The sequence below is a fragment of the Talpa europaea genome (assembly GCF_964194135.1).
Source record: "Talpa europaea genome assembly, chromosome: X".
Lineage (NCBI taxonomy): Eukaryota > Metazoa > Chordata > Mammalia > Eulipotyphla > Talpidae > Talpa > Talpa europaea.
In genome coordinates, this window is record NC_140081.1 from 66290306 (window position 1) to 66311109 (window position 20804).

General features: G+C 36.0%; 1 protein-coding gene across 1 annotated transcript in view; it reads right to left on the reverse strand.

Moving 5' to 3' along the window:
- NUP62CL (nucleoporin 62 C-terminal like) overlaps positions 1-20804 on the reverse strand; it is a gene marked incomplete at both ends in the record, with an annotated part of 66721 nt that overhangs the window by 31731 nt on the left and 14186 nt on the right. The window contains 7 exon segments of the mRNA XM_084258984.1: positions 4897-4963; positions 7843-7954; positions 9783-9917; positions 10067-10116; positions 10368-10518; positions 12270-12423; positions 14314-14415. Coding sequence (XP_084115110.1) covers positions 4897-4963; positions 7843-7954; positions 9783-9917; positions 10067-10116; positions 10368-10518; positions 12270-12423; positions 14314-14415 — 771 coding nt within the window.

Consider the following 20804-nt stretch of genomic DNA (forward strand, 5'->3'; position numbering starts at 1 on the left):
TTCCTTTGATTTTATTTATTTATTCTTTTAATAACTTTTTTTTTTTTGGCCTTCTTTCATTGTTATTCGTCCCTCTGAGGTTCTGGCTTTAGGACTCCTTGTAGTATTTTTTGGAGTGGGGGTTTAGTTGCAATGAAATTCCGGAGTTTCTGTTTGTCTGGGAAGGTCCATATTCTTTCTTCAAAGAGGAAGGAGAGCTTTGCGGGATAGAGTATTCTTGGTTGGCATCTGTTTTCTTAGAGTCTGTTGACTATGTCCCTCCACTCTCTCCTTGCCCGTAGTGTTTCTTCGGAGAAGTCTGATGTCAGCCTGATTGGTTTTCCTTTGAATGTTATCTGTTTCTTCCCTCTTGCCAGCTTCATTATTTTTTCCTTGTCCTGGATTCTTGGGAGCTTTACTATTATGTGTCTTGCTGTATTTTTCCTTTCGTCGTGGAAGTTTGGTGTTCTTCTTGCTTCTTGTATATCAATTTTCAGCTCCTTCTTCACATTTGGGAAGTTCTCTTCAATTATCTCTTTGAATATTTTCTCTGTTCCTACATCTCTCTCCTCTCCTTCTGGTATTCCTATAACTCTTATATTTCCTTTCCTCATGGAGTCAGATAGTTCCCGAAGTCTTTCTTCGTTCTTTTTCCTTCGTACTTCTCTTTCCTTTTCTGTTTGGTTCTTTTTATTTCTGTGTCTTCAAGATTACTTATTCGTTCTTCCATTTCATCTATTCTGCTTTCATTGCTTTTCCCAGAATTCTTTAGTTCTTCCATTAATTCTTTGATCTCCTGCATTTCTTTTACTTCCCTCTTTAGGGACTCAATTTCTTTCTTCTGACCATTGCTTTCCCTCTCTATGGACTCAATTGCATTCTTCTGATCGTTGATTATTTTTCCCTTATCATTGTTTTCCTTTATGACTTCTGTCAGTTTTTTAATCACGGCAATTTTAAATTCTCTTTCTGGAAGGCTCAGAAATTCTTCCAAGTTATTGTCGTTGCAATCTGGGGGCTGGCTTTCTTTTTGTGGTGTGCTTTTTCTCTGGAGAGTTGCTAGGTTGCGTGTGATTCTTCTCCTCCCTACTGTCTGTTTTCTAATTTGCCGTATGCGTTGGGACACTGTGTTGTTGGGACTGGCCGGCATCTTGGGTGGGCTTCTCTGTTCCCCTCTGGTTCTTCCAGGAGTCATCTGTCAGTTTCAAGCAGTCTTTACTGGAGAAAGGTCCCTGTTCTAAAATGTCGATGTGGGGACACACTCCCCTGTGCGCCTGGTCTGCCCCAGCGGTGGGTTCCTGCTCCCCTCTGGGCTTGGACTGCAGGCCAGAGGGTGTCTGGCGTGGGCGAACTTCCCCCGCTCACCTCTGGCTCCTGAGGAAGCCTTCTGCAGGTAGTCTTTACTGAAGAAATGTCCCTGTTCTAAAATGGTGATGTGGGACACACTCCCTGCGCGTCTGGTCTCAGGCACACTCTTCTGCGCGCCTGGTCTGCCCCAGCTGTGGGTGCTCGCTCTCCCTGTGGGCTCAGACTACTGGTCGGAAGGGGCCCGGTGTGGGCTAACTCCCCAGCTGGCCACTAGCTCCTTCAGGAGCCTGTGCTGGCTTCAAGTCGCTAGGTGGCGCCAGAGATCTCTCCTAGAGCCCTTGGGGAGCTGATTTTCCACCCCGTGGGACAGGGAGCAGAGCGGGGATACCATGACTGACTTTTTGAAGAGCCCTTGCCAATTATCTTTCAGAATGTCTCACACACAGAACGTCTGATTATTTTGTGATTTGATTCAGTTAAACATTTTTGGTAAGAATACTACATTATCTTTCAGATAGTCCCGCAGTAGAATGTCTGACTATGTTTGATGATTAGATTCAGGTTAAGCATTTTTTAGATCTTTCTTTTTATTTTTGCAAGAAGAACTGGGGTGTAGGTCAGAGGTGCAGGGTGTGTGCGTGTGTGTGTGTGAGTGAGAGAGAGAGGATTCACCAGAAACAGAGTGGGGAGCACAGCAGGTGGATTTACTGAAATACACTGCTGAGGGGAGGAACAGGCGGAACAGGAGAGGTCTGCTGTACCACATGTGTGTTAGCTCTCTCGCTAGGTATCGAATTTAGGCTATAACAGTGTTAGTGCTGAGACTTTACCCTTAGGCCACCAGCGAGGTCCCAGGTTAAACATTTTTGATAGGAATACTACACATGTGAAATTGTGGACTTCTTATCATATCTGATCAAAATTCTCAGTGTCAAACTATCCCACAATTGGTGATATTAAATTTGATCTCTAGGTTAAAGTGGTGTATGTCAGATGTCTGTTGTAAAGGCACATTTTCTCCTCTGTAATTATTAAGTAAACTGAGGGATGATACTTTTCAGACCATGTAAATACTCTGGTTCCCAAGGATCATAAACACAACGGTTTTACCATCCACCGATGACTCGGTTAAATCAGTCATTATGCTGGGCTCTAAAATGGTGATTTTGTCATCACATTGTACAATTAAACTGGGTGAAATGTATAGACTATAAATTAAAGCTCAATACAACTGCTTTTTAAAAAAATAACTCAATAACTTAGTCTATATTTGTTCCATTTCCTGTTAACATATTTTTTTTCTGTCAAGAAGTGACTGCAGTTAAAGCATTTTATAAATAAGGTATTCAAGGTGAGGGTGAGCTTAAAAAAAGAATTCTGTTGAAATATATTCTAAAATGTGGTTCTCTAATTCTACCATTTCTTATACAATTATTAGCTGGTATGCTTTTATAAAGATTTTCCCCCTTATCTCCGCCTCCCCCGCTTTTTTTTGCAGGGGAATATCACTGTGGACTCTGGGTTTTTTTTCATTTCAATATATTATAATCCACTACTGGTATTATTGTTTTTTAATTTTACTTTTCTATTCAAAGGAACGTTGCATTATAACTTTACCTAAGTTTCAGGAGTGCAATATTGAGAATTAATATGGCATTATTCTATTTGATGTTCAAATTAATCTAATTTGGTCAGTACAATCCCATTCAAGTACAATCTTGCATCTCAATGTAACCTCACTAGTCTTTATAAACAATCTTTTTTTTTTCTGGAATAAAATGTCCTAAACTTAACCTATACTTTTCCTGTCTGACACCTGAGAGCAAGTATTTCCCCCAAAAGCCTTGGTTCCTTTTAATGGGGAAATTATTTTGAAACCAAGATTTAAGTGTTAAGTGTGTTCATTGCAACTGGGATATCTGTTAATGCTTCTTGGACCTTTCCAGGTATAGAATAAGAATATGCATTCATACTAACATTTGAATTCAAATTTATAGTACAAATAATAAGGATGAAAAGGAAAAATAAGATCTCTTATCTTTCAATGCAAAGCTTGGTTTCTATTATTATTAATATATTAATGTCTTGCTTTATCCTACTATATATAAAATAGCAATATTGGCATTATACTTCTGAAAGTAACAATAAACCTATTAAGAATGTTTAAGATTGCTTTGCTGTTCTTCTTATCTTAAAGATTCCATCCTAGTGGAAAAACCAGAATAAGGTTTATAGAGAAAAAATGAAGGAACAAAAAAAGTAATGGTGGGATACAAATTGGAACTGTAGAGATAGAGCCAAGATATGGTCCTATACTCCTGCCAACAAATTTTCCTCCAAGTACAACTTTAAAAAGCAACCATAATCCTCACCATGTACCTCACCAGCTCATTCCCTGAATTGATCCGCCTATCTTTCTTCCTGAGATGGGTGTTATGTTATTTGCTAAGGTTCTAGAGCTGGGGGGAGGGGGGAAGACTTGGACATGACAGTGGCCATTCCTGGGGGAATGGCCTTAGGGATGGCATAGGCTCTGATGCGCCCAGACTGGCACAGGGGACCTCCACAGTGCATGTGAAATAAAGTATTACATCTTGACTTGGCCCTGGGACATCTCAAGCAGTCCTGCAACACTGGTCTGGTTATAACATAAGCAACAATAGAGTGCCAAACCCTCCTAAATAGACACTTCTCCAAAGAAGACATAAGAACGGCTACAGACATATGAGAGAATATTCAACATCACTTATAAGGAAAACGAAAATCAAAATCACAACGATTTATCACCTCACCCTGTGAGAATAGCTATCTCAGAACAACTTGAAACAACAAATGTTGGAGAGGATACAGAGAAATAGGAACATTTGTCCACTCTTAGTGGGAATGCAATAGGGTAGAGTCTTTGTGGAAAACAGTATGGAGACTCCTCAATAAAATAAAAATAGAAATACCGTATGATCCAGCAATACCACTGCTAGGAATTTACTCAAAGAATATGAAAGCTCTAATACAAAAAAACTTGGGCATATCTACATTCATATAGCAGCATTATTCACAATAGCCAAGACATGGAACTACCCTAAATGCCCACTAATAGATCACTGGATAAAGAAATTGTTGAATATATACTCAATAGAATACTACTGTTATTACAAAAGATGAAATAGTGTCCTTTAGGACACAATGGATAGATTTTGAGGTGATTATGCTAAGTGAAATGAGCCAGAAAGTGAAAGACAGTTATTACAGAATGGTTTCACTCACGTGGAATATAAATAACCAAAGAAATGAAACTGGCAAGAGCAAAAGTATTTCTTAGACTCTGTTCAAAAATTATACTGATTGCCAAAAGTCCTGTTTCTATCCCTGTCCTCCCACCCCCAATCCGATTCACCCTCACATTCATCAGTTTCAAGTTTAATCTTCCTGTGCCTCATTTAATTAAAATAAATAATGCTAGTTCTTCAGAAATAATATAGACGTACCATGAGTTAAGTAAAACCCCTCCGAATGGACTCTGATTTGAACGCCGCCACTGTACACACAACTTGACGTATCACATTTTCTATTTTCAAACCAGATGGCTTGGTGTTACAGATAAACTCCTACCTGAATTCTCCTCAATCCACTGTAGAGAATCCATATGAGCATTCAGAATTTTGCAGATCTGCTGGAGCTAAAAACACAAGATTTTCAGATTATGATTATGTTAAAATGGTAAACAAAACTAAACCAAAAATTGAAATTAAGAAGTGTTTTTTTCATTTCTGCTACTAAGAAATAGACTGAGAATTTACTAAATGTTAATGGCTTTTTTTGTTGTTTCATATTTTAGTGTTCACATCTATGTTAGTTCAATCTCATTATTTTATAACTGTCAAGAATTTGATTCCTAAAATTCAATGAGAAATTATCACAGTATAAAAATAAGTAAAGAACACTAAGAGATATTTCACAAGATGTACATATAAAAATTTAAAAATTACCTCCTGTCAACCAAATCAACAATTTTTACTAAGTGGGAATATTCTGTTATGAAGTATGTGGGGAAAATAGGTATGTTCATATATAGTCAACAGTAATTGATGTAACCCTTAAAAATGTAAATTTTACAAAACATATCAAATTCTTGAAATATTCATGCCTTTTCTACTTCTAGAGACATATCCAGAGGAGAAAATCAAATCCAAACAAATCTGGTCATGGGGAAATTTTAAATGATAAAAATAGGGAATATCTCCACTAATAAAAAAAGATTGACTACATTAAGGTAAAGTCACTTATAATGAAATGTTATAGTCATTAAAACTATGATTTTAAATAATGGTTTAAAATTTGGGAAAATACCATGAAAGAATATCAAAAGAAGATAGAATATAAAACTTTATATAGTATGCTTCTAATGCTGTTTAAAGCAAAAAAAGTATTTTAACCAGCATAGCAAAATGACTTGAAACAAATATACCAATATATTAGAATAATATAGGTGATTTAATCATTTTTACAGATTCCTGTGCCCCATTTAATTAAAATAAGTAATGCTAGTTCTTCAGAAATAATATAGATTCCCATATTTTCCAAGTTTAATACATTGAATAAATATTAACTTAGTATTTCAACAAATATTCTAGCAAAGTCTAGGATAACATTGAAAATAGGAAATTAAAATGTTATCAAACTTAATAGTATGTAATAAAAACAGTAAATTTAATATATTTTAACATAATAAATAGAAATACAAGAATGAGTTGGAAAAAGGAGAAAAGTGACTGAATATCATACACAATAATATGGACTTCCTTAATAAAATTTTAGATGTTAGGCAGTCTCTCCCATCTTCCCTCCAAAAAGGTAAAAATAGACAGTATCACCATGGATACTATTAAACATACTTGCTATTTTTCTACCCTGACTTATGGCCCATAGTAATGAAGCTTTGTTGACCTGGTTACAATAAATTATTGTACCCAGAGAATATTATTGTTCAGCAAATGTTTTCTCTGCTTCCTGTCCAATGATTTATGCTATCTGCGGAAAGAGATGAATTGTTGCTGATCTCTTGCTTCTTTTGTCCTGTTATCAAGCAGCAATTATCTTTTCATTCACTCATCTTAAACATCTCAATCACCCATGCCAGGAAAAACAAAAACAAAAAAGACTCAAACCAGTTACTACTAGCTATTAAAGTAAAACAAGGCTAAGGAGAGAAAAAAAGGATAAGAATAGGATTATAATTTCCTTCCTCACTTGACTTACTCTGTTCAGAACACTTCTCTTGCATTAATTCAACAATGAGAGAATAGACATTAGCTCTGCTTCATAGCTAAATCTGCATATATTCATCTACACATCAAAATTCTATTACAATCAAATAATTATGAGTTTCGGAATCACAACAGTGATCTAATATTTCATTAAAAAGAAAATTTAAATTGAGTCAACTCTTGATCATCTGTGTGAACACAGGGAAATGGCAGCATGGATAATCCTAGACTAATTTATATTTGTCTTTGTTCAACTTTAGATTCACCCAAAGTAGAGAACAGCATCATTTTTATAGCTGAAAGGAACTTCGAGATTATTGAGTCTACCCTTGACATATTGCAAAAGAAGGAGCCAAGATCAGAGGGATTAAGTGACTTAAAATTCTAATGTTTTCTCAACTATAACATGTTGTCTCTTTATAATTAAAATAGCTAGCAATATGTAAAGAACTGCCTGTATATAATTGGGCAAAGAGCTTACTAAAATATAATCACCACTTATGTATATGTTATTCATCCTCACCGACCCAGATCCTGGCCCCATTCCTAATCACAATCAACTGATAGAAAGTACAATGGAAACATCCACAATGGTCAATTCCTCTTATCATTACTGCCATGGAGTGTGACTGGGGGAAATGAGAACTCTATTTAGCTGCTATGTCAATAGGGGAAGGTATAGGAATAGTAAGGTATAGGTACAGTAAGATAAAGGGAATAAAACAACCGTTTCTTACCACCAAATTAATTCAAGGCATATCAATCCTCTCATTTACATTATGAGTTAAGTAAGTAGGACTCTATGGAGCAGGTGGAAAGCTAATAATCATATTTAACAAAATTTCTATGGGAAAACATTTCATATCTCAAATAGTTGATTTGTTAAACTTTTAAGATCTAATCTAATCACAAATTAAAGATTGCCTGGATATACCTAACAGACTCAAACATATATACTCACAATTATATGAGTATATAATTATGTAAAAGTGAAGAACAAGCTAACTAATGAGTAACAGAAAACAAATAAGAACAAAGAATAGGGAGAAACCCTAAAAATTTAGGAAGAAAATTCTTTTTTTAAACCCTCCTGGGAATAATGACAAAAAACTTAACATTTTTGGTCCCTAAATATTTCCTCCACTACTAACTACACCCATGAGCTTTTTATCTCTAGAGGCAAGTAAGGAACCTTCTAGAGAACAGGAGAAGGTGCCCAGATAAAAGAGCCACAGAATGTTAATTTCATACTAAATCTTAGTTGTCCAAAAAGATAAAGCAGTTACCATACCGGGTCAGTAGTGTCAGCTGGACTTCCAAAACTATTCAGGTGCTCAACAATGTCCTTGAGATCTTGAGTCATTTGTTTCAGCTGAGCATCTATATTTTCTGCTGATTTGTAACTGAAAAAAGCAGGTAAAATAAAGAGATTAACAAGAAATGTTTCTTCCATTATTTATTGTTATCGACATACAAAGATGATACTGCCAACTGGTTTTGCCCCAGTTCCCCTACTTTCTCAATGATTAATAGCACGTTTTTAATGGACACAGCATTCATGACCTTTTCATTGCCATAGTCTAAAAGACTCCACAGATGAAGGCTTTTATCCACCTTGCCATTTTTACAGTCAGCTATGTACCCTCTGGATAATGTTCCAGGGAAACTCTTTGAAGCAAAGGAACTTTTTAGGTGTCAAAACAAACTCATAGGAAGTTTAGATATATGAGAAGTTATTTGTTCTTTAGCAATATTCAGTAAGTGCTGAGATATCTTCAATGATCTTAAACACATAAATTTTCAAAGTAAAACCTTATACAAATATACTCCATCATTCAACAAAAGATGCTTCGAAAAATGAGATTCATAATAATCAAAGGAAGATAAATCTGCTAAGTTGACAACAAATTGATCAGTTGGCTAAATCTCAGTACACACACACACACGCACACACACACACTCTCTTAACCTAGTCAATGAATATGTTTATGAGCATTAAAGTCACCAGAGGCTTTTTCACCCTTGATATCAATAAAGATTAAATGATTCAATTACATTTATAGATAACTGTTTATTGCCTTTCTGTCCCAAACTACTTATAGGTAATTGGTTGGTTAGATTGTTGAAAATTCTAATAAAGATTTTCACAATATAAATCTTGCTACATAAAAGCAATAGGAAGGGAACTAATGTTTTAATTATTTTTTCAAACTATAGTTAGGATCCATTGTCCAAAAACATAACTATATATTTCAGCAAAATGACAGAATGCATGAAAAGCAATGCCAAGAAAAGAAATGTTCACAAAGGTGGAAATGCAAAAGCAGAAACAGAATTAAGGTCAGTACAGATTAGTCATACTTACCATATTTAAAGCACTTACAAAAAGTTAACTTGTCAAACCTTTTAAAAATAAGCTGTCTTAACTCAATAATTCATTGACAAAATGAGTCCAATTTACTCTCAATTTAGTTTATGTAGCACATTCATACAAGTTCTCCTAACAACACTTTATGTCAAATCTCAGTTCTGGAAAGATAAAGTTACTATAGAAACACTGGCAATGTATCGACCAAAGGTAAAGGCTGAATAGCACACAAATAAAACATATCCAGCCCAAGACATTGACAAAATCATTCAATCTCTGAAAGCTTTGTAGTTAGTCTCCCAAAGTGCCTTTAAAATAGCATATGATTGATCTCTGAAGCAACTATATGAACATTAGCTTTAAAAGGAGTCAATACAAATAGGAGTCCAGAAATATTCCACAATACTATGATACCACACACATAAAATTTGTATTTCTAACTTAAGAACAAACTTGACAAACATAAAACTTTTACAATGCTTATATATAAGCTTGAGATTAATAACATTATATAAAATACTATAATAATTCAGAATGATTATTTTCAAGTATCATGAAAAGATAAATGGAAAAAGTCAAATAAGATGATAAATGACAACTATGAGAATTTGTCCTTTTCCTTCTGACTTATCTCACTTAGCATAATGGATTATGGTGGAGGACTATGAGTGCCTTGGTGATGGGTGTGGTATGGTAACATACACATGAAGAGTGTCAATCATATGCAGTGTTGTAAGCCAATGTTACCTCAATAAAAGTAAATAAATAAAAATTTGTCGTTTCCTCCCACATTTCAATCAATTTTACCCATTCTTTAGTAACTAAGTTCTGGCACATTCCTTGATCTTTCTTCAGTGACCTACGTGTTCTCATGTTCCCCATCTGCATGCTGCAGAGAAAGAGACCCATTCTGATCCTTCACAGAAGCCTCTAAAGGGATCAAGAGATCTTCTAGTTCCTTCTGCTGTGACAGGATAAAATCCAATTCTTGTTCCAGTCTGGAAAAAAAAAAAAAAAACAAGTCAACCGAAGGGCAGATGAAAATAATTTGGAGTGACAAAATAAATTTCATAAACTACAACAAGGAAATAAATCAGACCAAGAGATAAATCTTCAACCTTCCAATCTAGGAAATCTAAGGTTCTACCTTTTCTGATCCTGTTTCACTTTTTCCACCTCTCCATGTAAAACAGTAATCTACAAAGAGAAATAAGAGTACAAATATGTCACTAACTGAATTTTTTGCAGTAAATTTTAGAGCAGTATCAATTTTCTTACACAAATATGAAAGATGTCCTAATTCAGGGTGTACATTACCTAAGAAAAATATTTTAAGTTGATCACCCATATTGGAATAGAAAATTAACCACAAACCACAGGTCTAGCTTCTTTCATTCATCTGAAAATACTTGTATAATGCAAGTAGATTAATGAGCATAGCGTCTTACCTTCTCACCATTCTCAATCAATATACGGTCCCAAGCATTGACCTGGGTGGCATGGTGAAGAAAGTATTTCTCTTGATCCTCTAGCTCAAGGTTCCACTTGTATAACAGACCCTGCAGCTGACCATATGTCATCATGGGAGTTACCAGTGCACTACAAAAAAGATGAGTATGATCACATGACTACACTTTTATCCTTGAACTAAATTTGTCATGTGCTTCAATCATTATTCTTTTTTATTTCTGAGTAGTTTTCCATGGCATTGTGGATGTATCATAGTTTAACTCTTCACCCACTGATGGGCATCTAATGACTGTGACTATAAAAGGGCAACTCAGGAGGGAACCTTGGGATAAAACTGTTCCTTATCTTGACAGTGTCAATGTCAATATCCAGAATATGATATTGTACTACTGTATTTCAAGATGTTATTGTTGAGGAAAACCAGGTAAAGAACACACAGGATTTTTTGCTTTAATTTCTTATAAGTATATATTTCTTATAAGTACATGGCTTTATTTCTTATAAGTACATTTACCTTAAAATAAAAAGCTCTATTTAAAAAATGAGCAATTAGAGAGGAACATGGCATACATTTTATGAACACAGGCTCTGAAGCTTGACTGCCTGAATTTTAACCCTGACTCAATCATTGTCAAGTAAGGGTGTGACCAGGATCAAATTATAAAATATCTATGTATGCCGGTTTTCTCATGTATAAAAAGGAACAAACTATATGCTCTAGAATGTTCATTGCAGCACTATTTATAATAGCTAGTACATGGAAGCAGCCTAAATGCCCATCAATAGACTATTAGATCAAGAAGATGTAGTATGTCCACACTATGGAATACTATTCAGCCATAAGGAAAGAGGAAATGCAGCCATTTACAGCAAAATGTTAGGAATTCAAGGGAATTATGTGTAGTTAAGCAAGTCAGAAGGACAAAAACAAACACTGGACATTTACATAATGGACAATTTGACAAAGTAAAATACATAACAAAAACTAGCAAAACATTAACAAATGCTACAAGGGTTTTGAAGTTAAGAGGAAGAAGAGGGGAGAAAGGAACAAGATGATGTTAAGAAATGGTGGTGGGGAAAAAGAAAACAATTACTGAAAAATTTTTCAATTTTTTTCCACCAATTTAAAAATGTAATCAAAAAGAGAACTTACTTCATAGGGTTATTGTGAGGATTATATATAATATAATACATATAAAAGCAGTCATACTGCTAAGCATATAGTAATTATACAATAAATGTTATCTTTTAATCATAATAGTAATTAATAATTGTATTATGGTATTAATGAGAAGACAAAGGTACGCTATTGTTCAACTTCTTAAATTATAGAACTCCGTCCACTAATTGTACCTTTGAGTCACCTAAATTTCAAACACTATTCTAAAGTTATGTGAGCAAATAATATTCCATGGAGCTAGAAAGAATTATGCTCAGTGAAATAAGTCAGAAGGAAAAAGATAAATATCAGATGGTTTCACTTATAGGAGGAATATAGGGGAACCAAATAAGACATCAGGGGAAAAAATAATAATAATCCAAAACACAAGAAAACAAAAAACAAACAGACAATTATAAATCAGAGACATCCTGCAGGGGAGGAGGAGGGAGAGGGTTCAGAGGGAGGGAGGAGCACAGGGGACTGTGGTGATGGTTCATGGGTGCACTGGTGAAGGAAACTCTATGGGGACTACATCTCAGGGGGAGATTAAAAAAAAGCAAACATTGTTTAAAAATGAACAATGATGTAAAAAATATATGAAAAAATAAAAGAAATAATAAAAAGAAAAATTTCCAAAAAAGCTATGTGAGCAAATTATGCTTTGTGCATGATAAGTAAAATGAAACTCACACAAAATTCATATAAATAGACTTACTTAATGGTTGAAGTAAAAGGCACAGAAGTCATATTGGCTGAATCACTGATATTAATCCCAGCTGACACGGGTTGTTTTAGATTCAAAGCAAAGTCACTGGTGGTGATGGTAGTGGTGGTAGTAGTGACAGTGGTGGTGGTAGTTGTTGATGTAGCTGTAAGTGAGAAATGAGAAATTTCCTTTATTTAGTCCTTGAATGTTCAAGGAAAAAACTCTACAAGCATTTTAAAATGTTATTTTGAATAAAAAGTTATTGTGGATTGAAGTCAATGTTGTTGTAACATGAAGTGATACATGCTAGGTCAGGTATCCGTGTTAACCTTTGTGCTGAAAATGAAATACCCTGGATAAACTTGTAGAAAAAGAAAAATTCATAACCTAATCAGGCCTATAACCATGAAAGAAACTGAATTAATACTCAAAACGTTTCCCCAAGAGAAATCTCTAGATCCACATCCTAGAAATTTTAAAATCTTACTAGCTACAGAAGGAGCTGCTCAACCTATACCAACAAATTTTAATCAAATTTATAGCACTAAGTATAAATTTATAGCACTAAGTATTCCCAGTTGAATTTGTTGGGGCACCAACTACAGAGAACAACATAATATTACCTATTACCCTTTTAATTAAAAACAGAGAGGAATTTATATAGGATCCTTTAGAAACTTTTGGTTAATATTCAAGAAATGTCCAGAAAAGGCAAGTCTGTGGAGATAGAAAGTAGATTATTATTTGTATGGAGCTGAGATCTTATTGGGATGATAGAAATGTTCTCAAACTGGATTATAGTGATGGTTACACAATAAAATTAATAAAAATTCAGTAAGGTTAATAAAAATCACTGAATTATACACCTAATTTCATGATATATGTTATGTCTCATTGAAGATAATTTAAAATTACTGTGGTCAAGAATTCATCTCCTCTTACAGGCAAAGATATCAAAGACAGGAAGAGAAAGAAACCTTCCTGTCAGAGGGCAAGTGTTTTATTGAAAATGGAATTCATCCAATAATTTAAACTCCCAACCTCAGTCATGATTATAGTTACAAAATCTATTATAGCTGAGAAGGATGCTGTTTACACACATCAAAAGTTTTTTTAGAATCTTAGTCCTGTCTCAAAATTGTAAGTCTATGTGGCAGAAAGCACAACTCAAGTGGCGACTAGCAACTTTAACCAACGTTTACCATGTCAACTGCACAAAAGGATGGGGATGGTACGCTGCTGTTCTTCACACACAACTAGGCATTAGCAATACCCGACAAATTTTATCCCCAAGCTATGGTGATCATCTTGCTGTAATACAGTTTTGGGAGGACCATGTTACAGTAAGGATTACAATAACAAAGTCTAATGGTAAACATGGCATTGTGAAGATGCCTCAAAAGTACAGTAAATTTACATGGACCTGTGAAAAAGAACTGCCTGAGAGATGTATACAGAATTTAATATTCTCAAAAGAAGCTGGGGTTATGAGATAATTAATATCCCATTTCTCAGCTCAAAGCACCCAGATATTTCTTTTTAAGAGGAGAGGTCACAAACACCACACAGTGTCAATTAAAACTCCAAAATACAGTCAATCTTTTTGTTATGTTCTGCGTCTGGCGGATAAAATGTAAGCACTATAAACCTCGTCTACATAGAAGAATGCACTGCAACAAGGTTCCCATTTATTTAAATGGGAAATATAATTTCCTGTCTTATTCAAACAGATAGTAAGATTTCCCTTCAAACATACTTGGCAAAACTCTTACTCCTATTCCTGTTAGGTTCAAGTTGTCTGAAAACATCACAGTGTTAATGAACTGTACACTTAAAAAATCACTTTAAGCTTTAATAATCATGTTACTATAAAATTCACAGGTAAAACTGTGACAACTATATTTGTAAGCAAAGCTATTATTGATATAAGGAATTACAGATGGGATCAAGCACAATAACAATTTTGAGATGCAGGAGTTCCATACTTTATATTGTCAAATTGAGTTAAGTAGCCTGATCCGAATTAATATTTTCTTTGCAACTAGTAACTTACCTGAGAGCCCAGTAGCAGCAATGGAGGTAGAAACATCTGACAGTGAGGTAAACAGCATAGTGCTTGAATCAGTAGTGGCAAGAGCAGATGCTTGAATCAAACCTAGAAATCAAAATAACAGAGAAATATATCACTAAAATGATTTTTAAAAAGTAAAACACCATTATAATTTAACAAGTTTCAATTATATGGAGAAATATAAACAAAGCAAGGGAAATCAGTTACCTTGAAATCTAGTATCAATCATAGGAAGTAAAAGCCTGATTAAAAAAGTAGTTCATCAGTACTGCTTACTATAGCCAGCCTTTTAGCACCACCATAACAAAGAAATTCAACTCTACTGAAAAAGTAAGAGGGAGATCCGCTTCCAAAATTGAGACATAAGAAGTCCTGAAGCCCCATTCCCAGTGAAATGACCATAATTGGTGAAAAAAAAGTATTTATTGTTTTGAGATATCTGGAAATTGTCCCCAAAAGCATAAAGCAAATGAAGGAGCAATTATTTATTTCAAGAAAATATACCAAAACTTAATAACATTAGTGACAGTTTGTGGCATATTAACAACAGCCCACTGCCTGCCTTGCCTCCTTCCCCCTACTCACCTTGACGGAAACTATACTCCAGGCAGGAGTGACCAAGAGGACCAGACTCCCTGTTCTCTCAGCTCCCAGCCAAGGGATACAGTATCTCTCATTGAGAAGAGCAGTAGCTAGCATTTTTTATTGCCTCCAACACAGAGTTAAAAGTGAAATTCCTGGTGAGTACAGCAAAGAGCTGAGAGGTTCCCTTCCTCCGGTCAGTCATCACTCAGGGCAGAGGCTGTACCCCAGGCACAGCAGATTGAGATTACCGGGGCCCCATCAACTTACCCTGACTGCTTTGCCCTCGCCCAATTGTAGGGCTGAGGTTTCATGTATGAAGATATAAGCAAGAAAACCATGTGCTATTGCCACTGCTCAGCACCCAAAGCACTAGTTTAAAGATCTTCCCCAGGAGTAAAGGTAGCCCATAAGAACAGACGACTCCCAAGCTATCTCCCAAAGAATTGATTTTTTTTAATTTAATTTTATTTATTTATTTTTAAATAAATTTTATTTTTATATTCCCCATACAATTGCAACCCCCTTATTTTGACCCCAATCCCTCCCCTCCCCGCACCCCACCCCCTATAGAGAGTCTCTGGTTCATAGTTTTTTGTTGATTTTGATTTTCACTTTCTTATAGTTATTCCCAAAGAATTGATTTTTGAAATGCAAAACATTATTGAAAGAAACTAAAGATATTCTAAATAAATAGAAGGATTTCATGTTCATGGATTAGTATTAAAATGGTGTGGTAGGGCCTCTACGGTGGTGCAGCGGTTGAGCGCTGGGCTGAGTAGCTGCCCACAGCCTCTGCAGCGCCAGTTCCATGCCCGGCCTCCGGGTGAGGGTCCCACATGGCGCGTAGACCTTTCCTGCCGCCCGCTGCTCCCCTCAGCAGTGTACTTCGGTCCTTCTGCCTGTTCTGCTCCCTGCTCTGGCTCTGGTGAATTCTCTCATCCTCCCATGCTTCTGACTGTACCCAAGGCTTGTATAATAAATAAATAAATAGAATCTTTTTTAAAAATAAAAATAAAATAAAATGGTGTGATAGACAAAAAATGGTCCCTACAGGTGGTGGCAACCTAATACGCAGAGCCTGTAACCCTATTTCCTTACTTGACAAAAGAAACTTTATAAATACGATAAAGGTTAAGTACCTTGAGATAGGGAGATCATCCTGGATTATTGCAAAAAGTAATGACAAGATTTTTACTTTATTATAATTAGTCTTTTTCCTGGTCCCTTATTTAGGTTTTCTAAATTCCTGCTATGAGTGAGACCATCCAGTATTTTTCTTTTCCTTTCTGGCTCAGTTCGCTGAGCATGATCCCTTCCAGCTCCATCAACAAGCAACTATAAACCAGAGACACACTACGGGGGTGGGGTGGGGAGGAGTGGGGGGGAGGCAGGAAGAGGAGGAAGGATTAGGGTCAAAATAAGTGGAGTGGGAATTGTATGGGGGATATAACCATGATGAAAATGCATATATTGTGCAAAAATGAAAAATGATATAAAAATATACAAAATAAAATTTTAAAAAAGTAATGACAAGAATCCCTAAATGTAGACCTATTTTCCAGGCTGTGATCAGAGGGAGAAGTGACTATAAAAGAATGGTTAGAAAGATACAAAATTCCTGATACTGATGGAATTTAAGACAAGAAAACATACTCAATGTCATTAGTCATTAAAAAGTGCAAATCAGGGCCTCCCTAGGTGGCACAGCGGTTGAGCACTGGGTTGTGAAGCTGCCCACAGCCTCTGCAGCACCGGTTCAATCCCCGGCCACAAGTGAGGGTCCCACATGGAGCGCAGACCTCTCCTGCCGCGCCCGCTGCTCCCCTCAGCAGTGTATTTCATCCGTCTACCTGTTCTGTTCTCCGCTCTGGCTCTGGTAAATTCTCTCACCCTCCTGTGCTTCTGACTATACCCAGTGCTTGTATAAATAAATAAATAAATCTTTTTTAAAAAAAGTGCAAATCAAAACCACAATGAAATACTAGTTCAAACCTACTAGGATGGCTATAATCATAAAGAAAGGTAATATCAACTGTTGGCAAAGTTGTGGAAATATCGGAAACCTCATACACCGCTACCAGGAATGTAAAATGTTACTGCCTCTTTCAAAATTGTCTGACACGTCTTCAAAGTGTTAAACATAGTTAGCATATGACCCAGTAATTTGACTTCTAGATATCTGGACAAAATAAATGTAAACACATATCCACTCAACAACATGTAATGAAGTTCATAGAACATTATTTCCAATAGACAAAAGATGGGAACAACCTTAATGAAAATCAAGTGATGAATGGATGAATAAAGTGTGGTATATCTACAACAGTTGCATTTGGTCATAACAGGAAAATCAAGCTTTGATACATGCTAAAACACAGAGGAGTCTTGAAAGCATAACTTTTACTTAAAGAAGCTAATCACAGGGCCTCTCCGGTGGCGCAGTGGTTGAGCGCTGGGTTGCGAAGCTGCCTGCAGCCTCTGTGGCCCCGGTTCGATCCCTGGCTGCCGGGCGAGGGTCCCACATGGTGCGCAGATCTGTCCTGACACCCGCTGCTCCCTTCAGCAGTGTACTTGGTCACTCTGCCTGTTCTACTCCCCACTCTGGCTTTGGTGAATTCTCTCACCCTCCCGCGCTTCTGACTGTACCCAGTGCTTATATAAATAAATAGATAAATCTTTTAAAAAAAAAAGCTAATCACAAAAGACCACAGAATATATTATTCCATTTATATGCAGTGTCCAGAATAGTGAAATATAGAGATAGGAAGTAGTTGCTAGGGACTGGGGGGAGATGAAATGGATAGTGACTGCCAATGGGTGCAGAGTTTCTTTAGGGGATGATGAAAACATCCTAAAATTGACTATGATAATGACTATACAGCTCTGTGAAAATACTAAAAACAAATTAATTATACAAAGAAATAAATCTAAAGAAACTACACAAAGACACAAGTAAGATTAATTGGTTAAGTGAAAATGGAATTCATTTCTTTCAACCTTGCTACAGATCACTGTACATGGCATATGGTAGTAAGTGCCCTATAAATATTTATGTTGAATTAAGCCAACATTTTCCAGACAACAAGATATAATCACATATTATATTTCCTAAAAATAAAAAACTGCTGTCAGGTGCCAGTAACACAAAAGGTGGGCACCAAGATCACACCTACTAGTTCCTCTGGCTTAGAAGAAATTTCCCTCGGGCTTCTGGTCATTTGGCTGCCGTTTTATGTCCTATTTTAGAAGCTGAGGACATGAGTAGGAGTTACCAAAAATGACTGAGATGACACACCTAGTAAATGATCAAGATGGCACAGAGGAGGTTCCTTGCTTCATTCCTGAGACAATCATCTGAATTAATCAGATGGGCATTACACCCAGTGAATCTGTGGTTTGGGATGAAACTAGAACACCTCGTGGATATCAGAGACCAGCACAGCCTGTACCAGAAAGTACAAAGAGGAGATCCATGCTTCACTGAAGGAGAGATAGGTGGACAAAAAAATCTGGAGGTTGTGGTTGGGAAAAGGAGGTTACCTTAAAAACAGCTCTGACAGTCATTAGAAGCCCTGGGGAGAGCTAAACACTGTGGAAGTACACACCCATGAGTGAAGAGAAAAACATGCAGAGGAGCTTGGATGCTCCCTGCAAGAAAACAAGGACAGTATGCTGAACTGTATACCTTCCCTCTTATCCTGTGTGACTGCTACTGACTTCATGAAGACCACAGACAGTTTGCAGACTACAAAGTCTCAGCTCTGTACCCCAAAAAGGAAGGATATCAATGGTACCATAAACACAAGCTCCCTATACTCCAGCATATTCACAACAGCTACATTCCTCCAGGTCACTCCCCTACCCCCTGACTCAGCTGCACTAAGTTCAGATATCTGAAACTACAGAAGGCAAAAGAGGTCAAATATCTAAAATCAGATAAAACCATAGTGCCACTTGCTGGAAAAGTAGAAGTAGTTCAAATTCCTGTTACTTTATAGATACTTAAAACAAAAAGAAAATTAAAGCAGCAAAATGGGAAAACAACTAAACAAACCAACACATGACAACCTGAAACCTCATAGGAGAGAACAATTCTCCAGAATCCAACCACAAGGACATAGGAGATTTTACCTCCCCATCAGATAAAAATTCACAATCATCATGATAAAATAATAAATTTGTCATGATAAAACAAATTTGTGGAAAATCAAAATGATCTAAAAAACTCGGAAAAGCAAATCAAAGAGATACAACAAATCCAGAAAAACAAATGAATGACTTAGAAATAAAAAAATAGATACCAAAACTTTAAATAAGAAAATAACATATTCAGAAGGTAAAAGCTCAATAGATGAGATTAAAAATTCTACAGAAAGCTATAGAAGCAGAACAAACCAAATAGATGATCAGATTAGTGATCCTGAAAGTAACAATACACAAAAGATCCAAGTGGAAAAAAACAGAAATATGGAAAAAATGAGTAAAAAAATCAAGAACTAGCTGACTTCCATAGAAAAGGCAACATAAGGCTTATGGGTATCCCAGAAGGGGAAGAGAGAAGTGGGGGAACAGAGAGCTTATTTGAAGAAATAATAGGAAATTTTCCTAAACTTGGGGAAGGAGCTAAATATACAACTTTTTAAAAAGATTTTATTATTTTTGCATAGAAGAACTGGGGTGTAAGCCAGAGGTGGGGTGTGTATGTGAGAGGATTCACCAGAGACAGAGTGGAGAGCTGAACGGGCAGATCTACTGAAATACACTGCTGAGGGGAGCAACGGGTGGGACAGGAGAGGTCTGCTGTGTCATGTGGGTTAGCTCCCTGGCCGGGAATTGAATTCAGGCTGCGCAGGTAGTAGCCATATGCAAAAAAATATGAAACAAGATCACCATTTCACACCATACACAAAAATTAATTCAAAATGGATCAAAGATGTTAAGACCTGAAACCATAAAATGCATAGAAGAAAACAGACAAAAACACTCCATGACATTGACTTCAGTTATATCTTTGTGGATTTGACTCCAATAGCAAGGGAAACAAAAGCAAAGATAAGCAAATGAGACTAACTCAAACTACATAGCTTCTGCACAGTTAAAGAAATTATCATTGAAATGAAATGATGTCCTATCAAATGGGAGAAAATATTTATTCACACTTTATATATCTGACAAGGGGCTAATACCCAAGATCTACAAAGAACTATACAACTCAACAAAAAAGAAAACCCAACCAAAAAAAAAAAAAAAAAAAAGGACAGAATAACCAAATAGACACTTTTCCAGAGAAGAAATACAGATGGCCAACAGGCAAATGAAAAAATGCTTGTCGTCAATTATCATCAGGGAAATACACAATCAAATCCACAATGAAATACCACCTAATGCCTGTGAGAATGACCCTTATGAAAAAAAAGAACAGAACAAAAAGTGCTGGCAAGGGTATAGAAAAAAGGGAACCCTCATACACTGATATACTGTCAGTGGGAATGTAGACTGGTTCAGTCCCTATGGAAAATAGTATGTCAGCTTCTTAATATATTAATAATAGATCTGTCATTGGATCCAGTAATTCCACTCTTAGGTAGCTACCTGAAAAATGCAAACCACTAATTCAAAGAGATAAATACACTTCTATGTTCACTGCAGCATTATTTACAATAGCCAAGGTATGGAAACAACCTAAGTGCCCAGCAACAGATGAATGGATTAAAAAGATGTGATGTGTAGACACAATGGAATACTACTGAGCTATGATGAACTCTTGCTATTCGTGACGACATGGATGGAACCAGAGAGGATTATGCTAAGCAAAGTAAGTCAGAAAGAGAAAAACTAATATAAGATGATTTCACCCATATTGGAATATATAGAAACAAAACAAAGAA